Raw genomic sequence first — 17,325 nt, forward strand, 5'->3', positions numbered from 1 at the left:
ACAGAAAAAGGTTTATTTGGCTCACAGTTCTGATGGCTGGGCCTCAAGATGGGGCATCTGCACCTGGTAAGGGCCTGGGGCAGCTTCCACTCAATGACTGAAGGCAGAAAGGGGGCTGGAGTGTGCAGAGATGACACAGAGGAAATGAGAGGGGGTAGGTGCCAGGTTCTTTAGCAACCAGCTCTGAGGGGACTAAGAGTGAGAACTCACTGCCCCCACCTCGGGGGACAATGTAATAAATATATTAAATATATCAGGATGATTTGCATGCATTGCCCTGATATATTTAATAGCACAGGAATGTACACGAAAGAGTGACAGATTTGAATGGTCCCAAATGCAGCTGCAATGCTAGCCTGCCCTTTTTCACCATTTCTTATGGGAAAACTGATTCTGACAGTTTTCCAGACTGTGCACACATTTAAAAATCCACACCCTTGCTTCAGCCAGCTTCCTCCTGGAAAGGAAAGCCAGCCAGGTGAGTGTTTATGAAGGCCCAACTGACTCATCAGCCCAGAATCCAGGCCCTCCCAGTGCCAGTGGTTGCAAGCTGGGGGCAGGTGCTTGGGGAGTGGGCCAGCGGGCATCCGAAACAGGGCCTGGTGGAGCAGCATGGGAGCAACTGGTAGTAGAAAAAGGAAAGAAACAGCTGAGTCTGTTTTTAACATTTATTAATCCAAAAATACATAAAAATTCTTTCTACTCAGGTTCTTGGGCTCTCAAGAAGGGGGGTAGCTGCCAGCCTTGAGCATCTGATGTGATACCTAAGTGCTCACTCATATTATCTCAGAGGAGAGGGAGATGAGGAAGTGAGGCTCAAACCAGGGAAATCAGGGCCATGCCCTGCAGAGGCCCTGTGCGGGGGACTTGGCCCACAACACTCTGGCTTTTTCTGCCAGAGGAAATGGGGCAATCACAAGAGTGGGCCACCCTTAGGCAATTCCTCCTATACAACTAGGCACCAAGGTTGAGGGAGTTCCTTCCCTGCTCATGGCCGAGTTTCTCGAGAGCCAGGCTGACCAGACCAGAAACAATTGAGACAAGGACAGATAGGCCTGGGAAGGCAGGGGCTCGGGCCTTTCTCCCTCTTCTTCCTGGCCCACATCCACTTCCAGGAAACCCAGAGGTAGGACCCTGGGTGCTCACTGGGGCTGTCACACCTCCACATCAGTCCACACAGCCACCCAGGAAGCCAGGGCCAGTCACCATCTGCAGCCTGTTACTGCATGCCAGCTGGGTGCATGGGCCAGGGCCCCTGGCCAGCACCGAGGCCTGCCCCAGGAGGGGCCTGGGCCACAGGCTGCAACCGCTGCTGGGACTGCCAGATGTGATGGAGCTCCTTGAACTGCTCCACCATGTGGTCTTTGAGGTCTGGGTTTGAGATCTGTAGCCGGATACTATCAGCTGACCAAGATAGCTCCCCTGAGAACATCTCCAGCAGCAATCGAGCTGCTACAGGCACTACCTGGGAGGCAAAGAGGAGATGAGACAGGGAGACCCATGACAGGGCTGCCAGATCCAGCTGTGCATGAGGGCAGCCATCAGGGGTGAGTAATAGACTGCATTCTCTGGCCCTGAGCCTTGATGGTCTCTGGCAGCCAAGTTCACGCTGCTCAGGGAGCCCTGAGCCTCCAGCCTGGGGCAAGGGCCTGGCCCCAGGATTCCCCAGTTTTCAAGCCAAGGCCGACTTTGGGGCAGAGGAGACGTACCTGTACAGTAATGAGCTTCTTCTCTCGGGGTTTGCGGTCAGGCCATTCTTCCCCGAAGCAGAAGAAGATCTCGAAGGGTGGTGGGGCGTTGGTCTGGCCCTTCTGGAACAGGATGAGCTCTGCATCAAAATCAAGGTCCCTAGTCAGAGGCTGGAACCACACCCCTGGGCAAGAGGTGGCCAGGAGGACCACGGCTTCGGGCCCTCACCATTGAGAAAATGCTCCAGGCTGAAGAGCTTGGTCTTGACCTCCCGCTGGATGGGGTTGGGGCATGAGTCATGGGCTGAAGCACAAGGCCCACTCCAGAACACCTTGCACTGACACAGGCGGATGGCATACAGGTCCTGGCCCTGTAACTGGAGGATGAGCCCGCGGTCCAGGACATCCAGCAGCTGGTTCGTGTAGAAGCGCTGCTTGTCGCTGGGGATGTCCTCAGGGCTGGGGAAGCGCACTTGCTCCAGGCTTATGGGGCCAAAGAGTTCCACCTGCTCCTGGGTGGCCTCCAGCTGGCTGTAGAAGAGCCGGCAGCCATGGGGGTTGCTGATAGTGAGGGCCCGGGGTGGCCGCCCCCGGTACTGAAACTTGATCTCCAGGTCAGTCACTGTGGGGCAGAAGGCAGGCCCATCCCGTCCTTGAGCCCCGTGCCTCCCCGTTCTGCAGCCCAGTGTCCAGGCCCAGCCCCATCCGCTCTCCCACTTTCCCCTCCCAAGGAGCTGCAGCACCCTCCACCCTCCTTGCCAATCCTACCCCAATCCCCCAGCACTGCTTCCCCGTGCCCAGCCGCGGGTCCTTACGAGGCAGCATGTGGGGACTGATCAGCAGGTCAGGCAGGAGCTGTTCGCTTGCAGGGGGCAGGCTGGCAGCCAGGGGCCCAGGCTCCAGGACCTCAGGGAAAAGCTCCCTGAAGCCAGCAGGGTTGCCAGGGGGAGGAGCCAGGGGTCTGGGGTCTGGAGCAGGGGGACCCAGCACCACGGGCGGCTGCAGAGTGGGCGGCCACTTGACATCATCTTTGAGTAAAGAATAGGGTGCCATGTGGGGGCCAGACTGCACTGCATCTACAGAAAGTGCATGTGGACGGCTGTCAGTGCCACCTCCAAGAACTGCCTCCCGGGCCCACCTACTCCCAGCCCTGGGCCACCCCAGCCTCCCATTAGCCCCCTCCCAGGTACCTATGGTACCTGTAGCTTCTCTGTATACTAGACCCCCAACCACCACCTCCCGGCCCCACCTGTGAGGCTCAGGCTTGGCAACATCCTCTGCAGCTGAAGGGACACCACCGGCAAGGGAGGGAAGAGATGGGAGAGAAGGGAGGACAAGTCATTCCACTGACCTGGGGCTGGGGAAGTAACATGCAAGAACCACAAGGCAACTGCCCTAGCCTCAGCTTAGCTCAGGCAAGACCCTGCCTCCGGTCCCAGCTTGTCCATCCCAGGCAGGTCAGAAAAGCCCTGTGCCTCACTTCCCTCATTTGCCTTCTACGGGGAGTCAGACCTACCAAGCCCTAACTGCTGTGTGGGTCACACATGCGGGGTAACGACAACGCCCCAGGAAGGAGCAGCTGGGGACTGTGCTCCTGTCATTCAGAATTCCAGGAGAAGAAACAAGGTGAAGAGCCATTGAGAGGGCCATGGGGCTCCAGGGGAGCGGGGCTGCGGAAACCTAAGGCCAGTGGGGACAGCAGAGAGCCCGTCCAGGGCTCCACCTGCCTCCCCCTCCCACACTCACCTCTTCCTCTTCCTCCTCCTCCTCCTCTCCTGCACCAAAAGAGTAATCCTCAGGGGGCTGGGAGTCTGCACAGCAGGGAGAGAAAAGCAGGGCAGTAAGGGAGTCAACGTCAGGAGAAGCAAGATCCCCTGAGAGGCTGCCTGTAGCTCCTGTGCAGCTTCTGCCCTCCCCAAAGCTTCCCCAACACAGGGCGCGGTGGAGAGTACAGCCACCAGGATTGGGAAGGACCTCCCCAACTCCATGGGCCATGAGACCGCGGCTGGAGCCAGAAGCCAAAACTAGAGCAATGGTAAGGAAGAAGCACCCAGGTCCCTGACTGCACGCCAAGCCATTCCTAATCTGCCAGTGACCCATCCCAGCCACTCCTGGGAACCCTGGTGTCATGACCTAGCAGGAGCCCCCACATCGTGTCCTGGACCACTGCCCACTAGAGGGGCCCTGGGCCTGCCTGCACCCAAGAGCTCAAGACTGGGGGCCGGGACATTGCACAGCCTCCCAGGTGGCCCACAGAGGGCTAGGCCTGATACCTGTGGGAGCAGGGCCATTGGAGCAGACCTCGTAGATCTTGTAGGGCTGAGGTGGCATGTCCCGGGGCCCGTCGTAGAAGAGGCGGAAGTCCCGGCTCTTGTTAAGGGCACAGCGCAAGTTGGCCTTCCATTTGGCCGGATCAGCTTCATCCACGCCTTCAGTGTATTTCCCAGTCTCCTTGGCCCAGGCCTGGGGCAGGAAGAGACAGCCACCACAGAGAACCTCGTCTCCACCACAACCCCAGTCTGCCTACCGTTCCGTAGGAGACCCCACTGTGTGGGGAGAACTTCGGCCACAAGCTGAGCCTCGCTGAGCCCCAGACCTGGTTTGCAACGTGGAAGTCTGCCACAGTCCTGCCCCAGCCCTAAGGCTGCCAGCAAGCTCCATGAAATCTAGGGCTATGAGATGCATCTGTAGTCCCTGCTCCTAGGAGGGTGAATCAGTGTGATCTCTAAGGAGGACAGCATGGGGGATAAGGATGAGCACTCTGGAGCCAGGCTGGGTTTCAATCTGGAATGTGCCCCCTGCCAGCTGTGTGCCAGGCCACGTCACTGCCTCCCTTTGTCTTGATCTCCTCACAGTGCTCACCTCATGGAGTGGCAGTAAAGACTCAAGGGGTTGATGTCGACTGGGCACAGTGGCTCACACCTGTCATCCCAACATTTTGGGAGGCCAAGGTGGGAGGATCGCTTGAGCCCAGGAGTTGGAGACCAGCCTAGGCAACATAACAAGACTCCTGTCTCTACAAAAATTAGCTGGGCATAGTGGTGGGTGCCTGTGGTCCCAGCTACTCAGGAGGCTGAGGTGGGAGGATTGCTTGAGCCAGGAAGTTCGAGGCTGCAGTGAGCCATGATCAGTCATGCTCTGCACTGCAGCCTGGGCAACAGAGTGATACCCTATCTCAAAAAAAAAAAAAAAAATGAGGGGGGTTGATGTCCGTAAAGCACTCAGAGCTATGCCCGCACATAGGACGGGCTTGAGACACTGGAGCTGCTGGTATTATTTTGAATGGCAATTAGGCGAGGTGAGGACTACCAATGTTTATTTCTACCCTTTAACCCAGCTCTTTGATTTCTAGGAATTCATCCTAAATATCATAGCTGCATTCACACAAAATATTGCACAAACAAGGTTATTTGCAGCAGCACTGTGTGTAAAAGATGACTGAAAATACCCAATGCAACATCCATCAATGAGGGGCTGGTGAAATTATGGCCAACCCATTGAATGAAATACTGGGCGGCACAAAAAAAGAAAAAGCAGGAAACTGTTTACATACTGACATGTAGCAATCATCAAGAAGTATGAAGTATAGAAAAAATGCAGATATCTAGCATTTCTTATGAAAATAGAGGAAAGGATAGTGCATATTTGCTTATATGTGCATAAAAATCTCTCAGGAAGGCTAAACAAGAAAATGATAACACGGCTGCCTCTAGGGAAAGGTTAGGGAGGGGAGTGGGTGGTGGTGAGCCAGGGAAGGAGGGAGACTTTTTGCTCTAAACCATTCTATGCCTTTTAATGTTGAATTTTGTGACTGTATTACCTATACAAAAATAAAAAATGGATTAGCAAAAGAATTTTGGAAAGGTAAGGATCAAGTCCAAAAACTAAGAAAATATGTATCCAAAGTTTTAAAAAATAAGCATTGCCTTTGACCCAGCAATTTTTAAGTCTAGGAAATCAACCCTCAAAATAATTGAGGTTGAAAAAAAGGGAAACATTAAGACAGCCTGCATGACAATGGGGGTTTCAAGTTCAGGTTTTAAAAGCAACCTCAAGTATCCAAAAACCCAGACCCGGTGAGCAAATTGTGCTAAGCCATTCCAGTGGAAATTCTACAGTCACGAAAAGTGATGTGGACGTATGTTGGAAAGGAAAGCTGATCCTGATATAGGGTGAAAAACATCCAGGTTACAAATCAAGATATATCACTTGATTCCAATTTTGCATTCTATATACACACACGTGCAAAAAAACTAAAAATGTAAGCAAAAACTGTTATGCTAGGTACGTCCTAGCATTAAGATTACTGGAGCGAGCACAGTGGCTTGCGCCTGTAATACCAGCTACTCAGGAGGCTGAGGTGGGAGGATCACTTGAGCCCCCGAGCTTGAGACCAGCCTGGGCAACAAAGTGAGAACTCATCTTTACAAAAATCAAAATCAAAAAATTAGGCTGGGCACGGTGGCTCACGCCTGTAATCCCAGCACTTTGCCGAGGCAGGTGGATCACGAGGTCAGGAGTTCAAGACCAGCCTGCCCAAGATGGTGAAATCCTGTCTTTACTTCAAAGACAGAAAAAAAAAAATTCATAATTGAGGTTGAAAAAAAGGGAAACATTAAGACAGCCTGCATGACAATGGGGGTTTTAATCCTAGCTACTCGGGAGGCTGAAGCAGGAGAATTGCTTGAACCCAGGTGGCAGAAGTTGCAGTGAGCTGAGATTGCGCCACTGCAGCCAGGGTGACAGAGCAAGACTCCATCTCAAAAAAAAAAAAAAAAAAAAAAAGAGTTAGCTGGGCATGGTGGCATGCAACTGTAGTCACAGCTACTCAGGGAGCTGAGACTGGAGGATCACCTGAGCTGAGTTGGAGGCTGCAGTGAGCTATGACTGCACCACTGCTCACCAGTGGTGCAACACTAGGCAACAGAGCAACACCTCATCTCAAAAAAAAAAAAAGGAGGGGGGGGAGTATATATGTACAGTTGTAATATGTCAGTTAAAAAAAAAAAGATTGGGCCAGGCACAGTGGCTCACACCTGTAATTCCAGCACTCTGGGAGGCTGAGGTGGGCGGACTGCTTGAGTCCAGGAGTTGGAGACCAGCCTGGGCAACATGGCAAAGTCTCTACTAAAAGTACAAAAAATTAGCCAGGTGTGGTGGCAGGCACCTGTAATCCCAGCTACTCAGGAGGCTGAGATGGGAGACTCACCTGAGCCTGGGAGGTAGAGGCTGCAGTGAGCCAAGACTGCGCCACTGCACTCCAGCCTGGGTGACAGAGTGAGACCCTGTCTCAAAAAAAAAAAAAAATGGAGCTGGTCAACAGAGTTAGGCCCTGCCTCTAAAAAAATTAGAAAATCAAAAAATTAAAAGATTGATGATATATCTGAATCTTATATTAAAAATAGTTTGTTCCCAACACAAAGAAATGACAAATGTTTGAGATTATGGATATGCTAAGTACCTGATCTGATCACTGTACTTATCAAATCATCACTGTGTACCCCATATATTTATGGGGGCATATTAATTTAAAAATAAAATTTTTAGAAAGATGATGGGTGGGCCGGGCACAGTGGCTCACACCTGTCATCCCAACATTTTGGGAGGCTGAGGCAGGCAGATTATGAGGTCAGGAGATCGAGACCATCCTGGATAACATGGTGAAACCCCGTCTCTACTAAAAATACAAAAAAATTAGCCGGGTGTGGTGGCGGGCACCTGTAGTCCCAACTACTTGGGAGGCTGAGGCAGGAGAATGGCAGGAACCTGGGAGGCAGAGCTTGCAGTGAGCTGAGATCGTGCCACTGCACTTCAGCCTGGGCAACAAAACGAGACTCCATCTCAAAAAAAGAAAGATGATGGGTGATTGTTGGCTTCCTTTAGCATATGTGTGCACTGAACAAGTCCTCATGAGTAATAGCAGTGAGACAAGAGCAAAGGGTGAGTAGGACAAATTATGGGAAGGCCTTCTGGGGACCCTCAGTTCCCACACTGCTCTAGGGTGAAGGTTAGAAAAGGTGTGCCCTAGGCCGGGCGCGGCAGCTCATGCCTGTAATCCCAGCTACTCAGGAGGCTGAGGCAGGAGAATCGCTTGAACCCAGGAGGCAGAGGTTGCAGTGAGCTGAGATTGTGCCACTGCACTCCAGCCTGGGCTACAGAGCGAGACTCTGTCTCAAAAAAAAAAAAGAAAAAAAAAAGGAAAAAGGTGTGCCCTGTGGCTACGTCTGCATCCCCTTAGTCCGGGCCTGGCATCAGCGGCAGCGTGCTAGCTGGGTGGGTGGCCAGTCTTGAGGAGCTGCCTGTGTGTGTTATATGCGATCCTCTTCTGGGGACAGGGTGCTCTGGAGGTCCAGCCAACCTCCTCGCCAGGGCTTACCTTGAAGATGGTGTTATCTCCGTCCTGGCTGGGACCATGCCTCGTGGCATGCCTCCAGGGGATGTAGAATAATTTCTTTTCCCCGTTGACCCATTGAAGCCCTGGGTACTGGCAGCTGTTCACCTGGGCCACCAGCCAGGGCTTCAGCCGCACGCGGCGGGGCGGGGTGGGAGCGCCTGGGATGGACTGGTTCATGGCAGAAGGGTCTGCAGGAGAAAGCCAGGGGGAGCCTCAGCAGGTCCGCAGGTGGACGGGGACAGGGTGCTCAGAGGTCAAGCTGTGGGCCACAAGGGATGGTTTCTCCAGTCCATCTAGGTATTTAAGGCCAATTGTCTTTTCCAAGCATCAACTTTCTTGTCTAGTGTCATGGGATTTGGTGTTTGGGTGAAGGGAAAGAGAGTTACGAGTTAGTGAATGCTGCGGGCACAGCCCCAGACGCCCTTTACCGGGCGGAGGCATCTATTCTCCAACTGCTGACAGTAGCGAGCAGCCCATTGGCCAGAGAACTGCCTTCCACTACTCACCCCACAGGTTAGGCCCACCCCTCGCTCTTGGGGGGGCAGCCCACAGCCAGACTGCCTGACACAAGGGACAAAAGCCTGGCTATCTTGTCTCAAGCTGGGCTACTTGGGGCAGCGAGTGCTCCGTGGGATCAGCCTGAAGGCAACCTCCCGCTCAGTCCACACCCCTGGTTCAATTCTTCTCTGCCCAAGTTTTCTCACCCCCTGTCCCCTGAGAGTCCCCTCCGGAGATGCCCTCAACAAGAATCTCATCTCGAGCTCTCAAGGACACCTGCCCTCAGAGGAAAGCAGAACATGTGAATGGAGGGTGGGTTTCTTCACCCAACTCTCAGAGCTACCTTTCTTCCTCAGTTTCCCTCCGGGAGGAAGTTCCCCAACCTCAACGTCTTTAGATAAATCCCATCAACCAACTCAACCACCTCCAACGACAGCGGCCACCAAACTTAGACGTTACTTCTCTAGGGCCATTCATCTAGATTCTTGGTCCTCCCCCTTCTCCTCCCACTGGACACGCATTGGTGTAGCCCTTAGGAAGGCCCTAACGCCTGCCGGAGCCTGTTAGGAAGTCTGCAGGAAACAGAAACCACAGCTCTAACCACTACCTATCCAGGGGCACGATCCCCACCTCTCAGGCCACAGCTTCGCTGCCTCCCTGGAGTCAGGCCAGAGGGACCCTGCCTCCTCCCCTCCACCCGCCAAACTCCCTCTCCAGCCCAGAACCGGAAACTCTTCACAGTCCTGAGCCCCCTCCTCTCTCTCTCTCCTCCCCTTACCCATGCCCTTGGCCCTTCACTTGAGACCCCTGTGTGGAAGACAGAAAGGACTGGGCCATTATACAGCACAGCCCATCAGAAGTGAACGTGTCGCTCAGCAAGTAAGGAGCAAAGGTTCGAGCTGATCTCCCTCTGTCTTTCTGGGCCTGCTTGGGCCTTGCAGCACGGAACCTCAGTTTCCCCTGAAATTCCCTGCCCAGTACCTTTTGGGTTTGCACCTGCCTCGTGCTGCCTCTGAGCTGCTAGTGTCTCACATTGTAGGCCTCCCTCAGAGCCCAGCTCGGCTGCCACCAACCCAGGAGACGTAAGGCCGGCCGGCCTTGCCTGGCCCAGGGGCTGGGACTGGGAGGTGTTCAGAACGCTCCAGCCCTGCCCCGACCTCAGAACATGGGGGCTCAGTTCCGCTTTCTGCCCCAGCCTCCACCCAGCCCCAGGGGAAACGAAAGTGGCTGGACTGGGACAACTCAGAAACCAAACTGACTGTGGGCTGACGGAGGGAGTCGAGTGGGTCCCCCAGACCAAATTTCCAACCTCCCACCCAGAGCTGTTCCCCACACCCCACACCTGCAGGCAGTCTTTGTGCATTTGGTGTGGTTTGTAGCATGGGCGTGCGCCCACCCATATTTGTATTTGTAGATCCCTGAGAGGCCTTGACCCTAGAATAGAGGGGTGCCAGTCACCAGCAGCACACAATTCTGGCCGAGTGAGGGTGGACAGAGGAAGCTCTGTCTGTGCAGAATCGGGGAGAGCTTCCCTGATGACCCCCTGGGCCGAGGCCGGGAGGTGCTGGTGCCACTGGGGAGATCAGAGGGTCCAGCTGCCTGCCCCCTGCTGTCAGTCCAGCAGTCTGGCCCTGCCCAACACGGCTGTTTAATACAGAGCAAGGTTTTGAAATGACAACTCCGGCCTCAGTGTCAGAGGGCTGCGTCCATACAAGGAGCTTAGGGAGGAGTGTGGAGAAGGAGCTCCCACGACAAGCGCATCTGTGATGAGCGAGGGTCTGTCCACCATGCCACAGAAGGGACTCAGCCTCAAGGCTTTTGCCTGCAGCCAGGTCCACACAAGCTCTAACCCAAGCAGCATCCATCCTCCCAGAAGCTCCCTCCTGCCCAGAAAAGGGCTAGGTCTGATTTAGACCACCCTAATCAAGGCCCATGACTTTGGAAGTTTGGTGTCAGAACAGGTCTGCCATCGTAGGGCTCCGGAGGCTCTGGGTGAAATGCATGCAGCCCTAGACCTAAGTCAACGGACCTGAGCCCCAGAAAGTGGGGAAATCCAACAGCTGAGGGCCTGAGGAAGCCCCTACAAGTGTGTGAGGGAGCGAAGCATCCAGTGGGCAGTCCTAGAGGACCTGCTGAGGTAGGGCGAGCCCACAGCTCACCCCAGAACCCTGCTGGAGTCCCAGGAGACAGTGCCCCCACCACCCAGGATCTGCAATTCGTGGGCACCGGGGGGCCACTAGGGGAGGAAGTGCCACAGCAGTCCTAGTAAGAGTGGCCAGACAGCAGGAGCCCTGCTGCTCCCAGGGTTGGTCTGGGTCACATGTCTCCTTGCAAACCCACACCCAGCTCAGGGAGAGGACAAGGGGTTCCCTGTACAGGCCCTGACCCCAAATCCCACCCCTCCGGGTGAGCTTCCCACACCCTGGGCCCTGCTGCCCACCTGGTCCGACAGGCTGAGGCTCTGGGGCAAAGGGTGCCCAGGAAGAAGCTTCCTCCCAGGGTCAGGATAGGGGAAGACCAGAGTACAGGGGGAAAACCGCAAAGTAGGGCCTTTAGATAAAAAGGGGTGATTTCCCAGTGCTTCCCTAGACTCTTGGAGCCCCTCAGCCCCAGCACCCCAGGCCCCATAACTACTGGGGGTGGGGACAGGAAGGCGAGGTCATGCCAGAGGGCCTTCTGAGGGCCTACAGTTTCCTACATCGATACAGCCAAGCCCTCTCTGATCCTGGCCACTTATCCTCATTCTGGGCCCTCGAGGAGCCCAGGCCCAGCCCAGTCCTCCGCCCCTGCTCCCCCCTCCCCTCCGCCCCCACTCCTCTCGCGGGCTCCGCTGGGGCACACCCCTTGGGCCAGCCCGCGGAGCCACCTCCACCTCCAGGGTCGGCCTCTGGACCTCTCCTCCTGCTGCTGGAGGAGCAGCACCCCGTCCTCGCCCTGCTGTGCCCAGAGTGGCTGCGAGACTGGGAAAGTCCCCTACTCCCGCCTCTGCTCCCGGGTACCCGCTCCCGCCCCTCCCGGGGTCCGGAGACAACCATCTCCCCACGCATCCCGGCCACGCTAGCCTCACTTTTTTTCAACGTTTAGCCTCTTCATTGTTGCCGCCTTGAGTTCTGGGACAGGACCTACGGAAACCAGCCCAGGAACTATTGCACCCCATCCTTCTCCGCTGCTCGGGAGACCAGAGTCTACCATTCCCGGCCGCAAGCCCAGGGACAGACGGAGCCTCTACCTAACACCATCTTCCCCTAAACTCTTGCGCAGTTCCTGCCATTGGCCTGAAGATCCCGAGGGATGAACGATTTAACCTCATTCTCTTTTCCAAAAGGGTGAGGGTGGCCCGGTAAGAGCGAGGGCGAGTGCATCGAAAGTAAGGATCGGGCCTCGCTCCTCAGGGGCCCAAGCCAGCCTCCAGCGGGGTGCCCGGGAGCCCCCATTCTGGGCGATGGCGAGGGAGAGGGAGAACAGCAGAGCCGGCGACCCCCGCTCCCTGTAGCGGTGCCGACTGCGCCGCCTGGGTCACGGGGCTCCCCGGGCGCCAGCACCCCAAACCACGCCTTGGAAGTCCCAGGCCGGTGGGGCGCACCCTGCTGTAGGCACCCACCCGTTCTCGGTCCTCAGGCGCAGCTGGACGCGGACCCCGCCCTACTCCAGTCCCCATCCCGCCTCCCGCGGGTGCCTGGAGGGCGCGGGCCCCAGTCTAGGCCTAGACTTGGGGGCAGTAGCCGGCACCGCTCCCGCCACCCTCAGGGCGCGCCAGGCGGGGACGCAGAGAGAAGAGCGCGGCGGACTGGACCCACCTGTCTGCGGTGAGCCTGCGTGGCTGCGCTCGGGAACACCGGCCGGGCGGCGGGACCAAGCTGGGCTCTGCCCAGGCTGCGCCTCCCGCCGGTCCGCCAACCAGCCGGGCACTTCCGTGTCTCACCGCCCCCGCCCCTGGGCAGCTGCTGCCGAGCTCCGGGCGCGGGCAGTGCCCCGCCCCGCCCCGCGAATCCACTCCGGGCCCCGCACTGACCTGGCAACTGCAGATCCGGGCTGAGCCTCGGGCCAGGCCCAGGGCCTCCAGAGAGATGCCAGTCGGCGCGGTGCGCTAGACTGGCCACTGGCTCTTTTGGCAATCTGGAACCGTAAAACTGTCATTTGACAACCCCGTGCCTCCCGCTGCAGTGCTCGGTTGGGCCCTGGGAGAGGGTGGGGGTGCTTCCCCACGCTGGTCCTCCGGGGCTGCACACAAATGAGGGCGTAGTGTGGCCAACCCACAGCCCTAAGCCCTCCTGTCGCCTGTCTGTACCCCTGGCGAGGGCGGCTGTCGCCCCTAGAGCACAGTCGCTGCCCCCAGGATCCAGACACCCCTTCCAGACGTGCTTGCAGGCAGGAATCCTCTAGTCACTCTGTGCCTTTCTCATCCTCAACCCCTGTACCTGTCTCGCCCCAGCTCCCCTCCTAAGTCGCCTTCCAATCATCCCAGGGGCAGTGGCGTGGTCGCCTGTCCCACCTCCTGTCCCACCTCCTCTCACTGCTACCTTGACCGTCCATCTGTGGTTCTGAACCGTTTTCGATTCCATAAAGAACCTCGTCCCAGGACCTCCACATTCACACCTCCTGTTCCTTCTCTTCAAAATTTGTTTCAGCATCACCTTCTCTGGAAAGTCTGCCTTGACTTCCCCTCCCGCGTGGGGTTCCAGGGTGCAAAAAGCTTCCTGGTTAATTTTGCTTATGATTTTGCTATGGATAGCCAGGGGTTTGGTCTAGGTCTGGCCGCTCACCGCACAGAAAGCCTATCACTGAGACAGCTTTATTGCCGGGGAAGAAGGCTTTATTCTGGTGACATCAGTCGGTGAGCTGGTGAGAGGGAAGACAAACCTTCAATTTATCCCTCCCCTTGACTAAAGTTAGGGGCTTTATAGCAGCGAAGGAAAACAAGAGGGATAAGGAAGAGGAATTGGTCAACAGGCAGCAGGAGTACTAATGTAAGTGTCTCAAGCTTCAGTTCTATGAGCATCTGGCTTTTTGGAAAATTGGGCGGGTTTCAATTTAGATGTCTGATTTCCACTCGAATCAGCTTACTCAGGAACCCCCCTCCTGTCTTTTCATTGTTCCTTTTCTTTTCTTTTCTTTTCTTTTCTTTTTGATATGGAGTCTTGCTCTGTCACCTGGGCTGGAGTGCAGTAGTGCGATCTCAGCTCACTGCAACCTCTGCATCCCCGGTTCAAGCGATTCTCCTGCCTCAGCCTCCGAAGTAGAGATGGGGTTTCACCATGTTGGCCAGGCTGGTCTCGAACTCCTGACCTCAGGTGATCCACCCGCCTTGGCCTCCCAAAGTGCCGGGATTACAGGCGGGAGCCATCGTGCCAAGCCGAGCCTTGTGTTTTTTAACAAATAAAGTAGTATTTGTTGATGAATCAGAACTTTGACCTTCCTTCCCCTCCCTTCTCCTGGGTTGAACTTTACCTTTAACAAGTTAAAAAAAGACACTCACGTGTTGTGTTTTTTTTTTTTTTTCTCTTCTGTATCTTTCCCTCTTTCCTGACCTTTGTAGCCCTAATATGAAGTGGAAATATCATTTTATATATATGTATTTTATTATTTGTGTCTGCTGAGTATTTCATTATTTCATATTTTTAAAATTTAAAGTATGGATGGGGGAAATGTGAATGGGTAGATCGTTTTCTATTTCTTTCTTTAAAAATGAAATTGCTAGACCAGGCACGGTGGCTCACGTTCGTAATCCCAACACTTTAAGAGGCTAAGGCAGACAGACCACTTGAGTCCACCAACCTGGGCAATATGGCAAAACCTTGTCTCTACAAAAAATACAAAAATTAGCCTGGCGTGGTGACACGTACCTATAATCCCACCTACTTGGGAGGCTGAGGTGGGAGAATTGCTTGAACCCAGGAGGCACACCACTGCACTCCAGCCTGGATGTAGAAGTGAGACTTTATCTCAAAATAATAATAATAAAATGAAATTGCTGTTTCATTGAAAGTGGCTTCCCACAAAATGGGAACCTTTTCCCCTAGAGGTCAGTTATGCTTCATAGAAAAATATTCTATGCTGGTCCAGAAAATGTATCTGGAGCAATAGCTAAGAAGAACCTTCTTTTATTATCAAATGCTCCTCACCCACTCTGAGGGACTGTGAGACCCTAGAATTCTGCCGTCTGCCCCCTTCCCACTGTCCATCTTGCTCAGGTGAGGCTCCTTCCTTAGAGCCTCTGAACCTCAAGAAGCAGCACGGACTGCGTGTAGAGAAGGGGCTGGCACCTGGCTCTGCTGTGTTCCAGCCAAGTGGCCTTAGGCAGGTCCTCAAATCTCATTTCGTTTCTAAAAGGGGGATCATGTTACTGAGCCGACAGCATTGATATGGGGCTCCTGGGATAGAGGCTGTTCAGGGGCTCAGCTTGGCTCGGGTCCTGCCTTCCCTCAACTGAAAGAACCTGAGCCAAGAATCACCTGGGGCCAGAGACATGGCCTGGGAGGAAGGAAGGACAGAGAGCAGCACTCCAGTGCTTCCAGGATCCGGGATCCCCTGGCCTCCCAGTGCCATCCTGGGGGTGGAAGAGCAAGTAGACGGGAAGTGAAGCCACACCCGGCCCCTGTGTGAGCGCTCCCAGTTCCCCCTTGATGGGGCAGGAGGCGGTGGGGACAGGGAGGTCTGTCCAGGCCCCCCACTCCCCACGGTGAGAGGGCCCCTTCCCCCATTTCCCCTGGCTGGAGTATCACAGACTGAGGGTGTGGTAGGAGGCACCCTCCCCTGACTCAAGTAGAAGCTACTCTGTGTGAGTGAGAGTAGAGTGGGGTGGCAGGGGTGGGGGACGGCGGGGGGAGGAGGGAAGCCGTGTCACCAAAGGGAACTGAAAGAAACCCAGAGGCCCATTGGGCAGCTGAACAATACACCCTGGCTCTGGAACAGCCCCCTTCAGTGCAGCCTGGGTGGATGATAACTGCCTTTGCCTCTCAAAACCACCCCAGGAAACCCATCCCCTTAGCCTGGGCTCTCAGGAGTCCGTAGGATGGCCGTCCTATTTCTCAGAAACCCCAAGTTTCAGAGAACCTGTTGGCTGGACATCAGGCTCTGAGGCCAACAGGTCTGAGTCAAATCCTTACTCTGCAATCTAGAATTGCGTGACCTGAGCAAGCCATTCACTCCCCCAGAAACCCCATTTCCCATCCGTAAAGGAGAATGGTGACCCCAGTGTCACAGATAGGCTGTGAGTCTACATTCAACAATGCTTCTCAGGCATGTTGTACCTGCCAGGATAAAGTGGTGGACAATTTCTACTTTGTCTAAAAATCCCTGCCCTCCTAGAGCTTCCATTCTGCAGAGTAAGATAGACAATAAATCCTCAAGTAATGAAACTGGGTGAGGCCTTCAGGGGTACCTCACAGGCTATGGCTTTGCTAGGGACAGTCACTGGAAGGTTCAGACCTGAGGCATGACACAGTCTGATTTAGGTTTTAACACCTCTTGGCCGGGTGCGATGACTCACACCTATAATCCCAGCAGTGTGGGAGGCCGAGGCAGGTGGATCACTTGAGGTCAGCAGTTCAAGACCAGCCTGGCCAACATGGGGAAACCCTGTCTCTACTAAAAAAAAATACAAAAATTAGCCAGGCGTGGTGGTTCATGCTTGTAATCCCAGCTACTCAGGAGGCTGAGGCAGGAAAATTGCTTGAACCCAGAAGGCGGAGGTTGTAGTGAGCCGAGATCGCACCATTGCACTCCAGCCTGGGCGACGGAGCGAGACTCCGTCTCAAAACAAAAAAGAAAAAAAACCACCTCTGGTTCTTGTATTTGAAGTGCTCACTTGCTTTGAAGTTTCTGGCACATAGAAGTGGTATCTTTTTTAGGATTAATACCCAGGACGCCACGGCTGGGCCTTCCCCCCCATTTCGTACTAACTAACACCGGATCGGAGCTTTTTGGGGTGTGACCTGGAAGTCCCCCATTCAGCCAGCCTGTCACATGAACACTTCTACACTTGGAGTCCCCACCTTTCCCAATCCATGGCTCTGTCTTCACATGGCCTGTGAAGGAAGCTGCCCGGGCCCTTGCTCCAGGCCCTGACAGGTCCACCTGTCCTCTCTGATGCCTGCAACCTGGCTCTTGTCCTTGTCCGTGGAATCTGTTCTGGCCTCACACCGTCCTCCAGGCCTTGGATCCACAGCTCAAGCAAGCCCTGAAACCCACCAGAACTCCCCGACAACTCCGGTCTCTGCTGGCCTCCTGTAGCTACCTGTCTTTCTCACTTAAACCCTCAGATCTTGGGGTTTCACTCTTTCCTAGATTTCTCACCATTCCCTTTAAATAAATGTGCTGAAGCCCTCTCACTTCCCTCTGGGATTCCTCTCCCAGCTCAGCTCCCTGAGTCTGCGCCCCTGCCCCCCTGCCGCCTACTGCGGGCCTCCAGGACACCAGCCCAGAGGTTCTCTCCTCCCCTACTGGCTGCACGTGGTCTGATTCAGTGTTTCTAAAACTTGCTTAGCTCAGCACTGTGCTCAAACCACTTCCCTCCTGGCTCCTGGGCTCTGTCACGGACGGGGTGGGATGTCCGTCCTTCCTGCATGTCTCGAGGGCTCGCTGTGGAGCACGAGGCACCTGGACAAGGAGGAAAGGGAAAAGGACAAAGTCTAGCTAGAGACCCCAGCCTTCTGGGGCCCTTGCTTTGTGGGGACAGATGCCAACCCAGCCCCACAGGCACCAGCTGAAGACCTTTGGTACGCTCTTTTGTCCCAGAATGAGCCT

General features: G+C 55.0%; 1 protein-coding gene across 3 annotated transcripts; it reads right to left on the minus strand.

The window, feature by feature from the left end:
- Positions 1-12,493, minus strand: IRF5 (interferon regulatory factor 5). 3 transcript variants are annotated; one of them, XM_050782533.1, is made up of 9 exons: positions 12,378-12,493; positions 8,065-8,270; positions 3,962-4,151; positions 3,435-3,499; positions 2,938-2,971; positions 2,504-2,764; positions 1,918-2,310; positions 1,710-1,828; positions 1-1,465 (listed from the first exon to the last, which is right to left on the minus strand). In XM_050782533.1, the coding sequence occupies exons 2-9, from the start codon at positions 8,257-8,259 to the stop codon at positions 1,220-1,222; spliced, it is 1,503 nt and encodes a 500-aa protein (XP_050638490.1). In that variant the 5' UTR covers positions 8,260-8,270; positions 12,378-12,493; the 3' UTR covers positions 1-1,219. The 3 variants fall into 3 exon arrangements, with proteins under 3 accessions (XP_050638490.1, XP_050638491.1, XP_050638488.1); XM_050782534.1 differs by lacking the exon at positions 12,378-12,493 and adding an exon at positions 12,182-12,367; XM_050782531.1 differs by lacking the exon at positions 12,378-12,493 and adding an exon at positions 9,562-11,350.
- Positions 12,494-17,325: the final 4,832 nt, after the last annotated feature.

Source organism: Macaca thibetana, chromosome 3, assembly GCF_024542745.1.
Source record: "Macaca thibetana thibetana isolate TM-01 chromosome 3, ASM2454274v1, whole genome shotgun sequence".
Lineage (NCBI taxonomy): Eukaryota > Metazoa > Chordata > Mammalia > Primates > Cercopithecidae > Macaca > Macaca thibetana.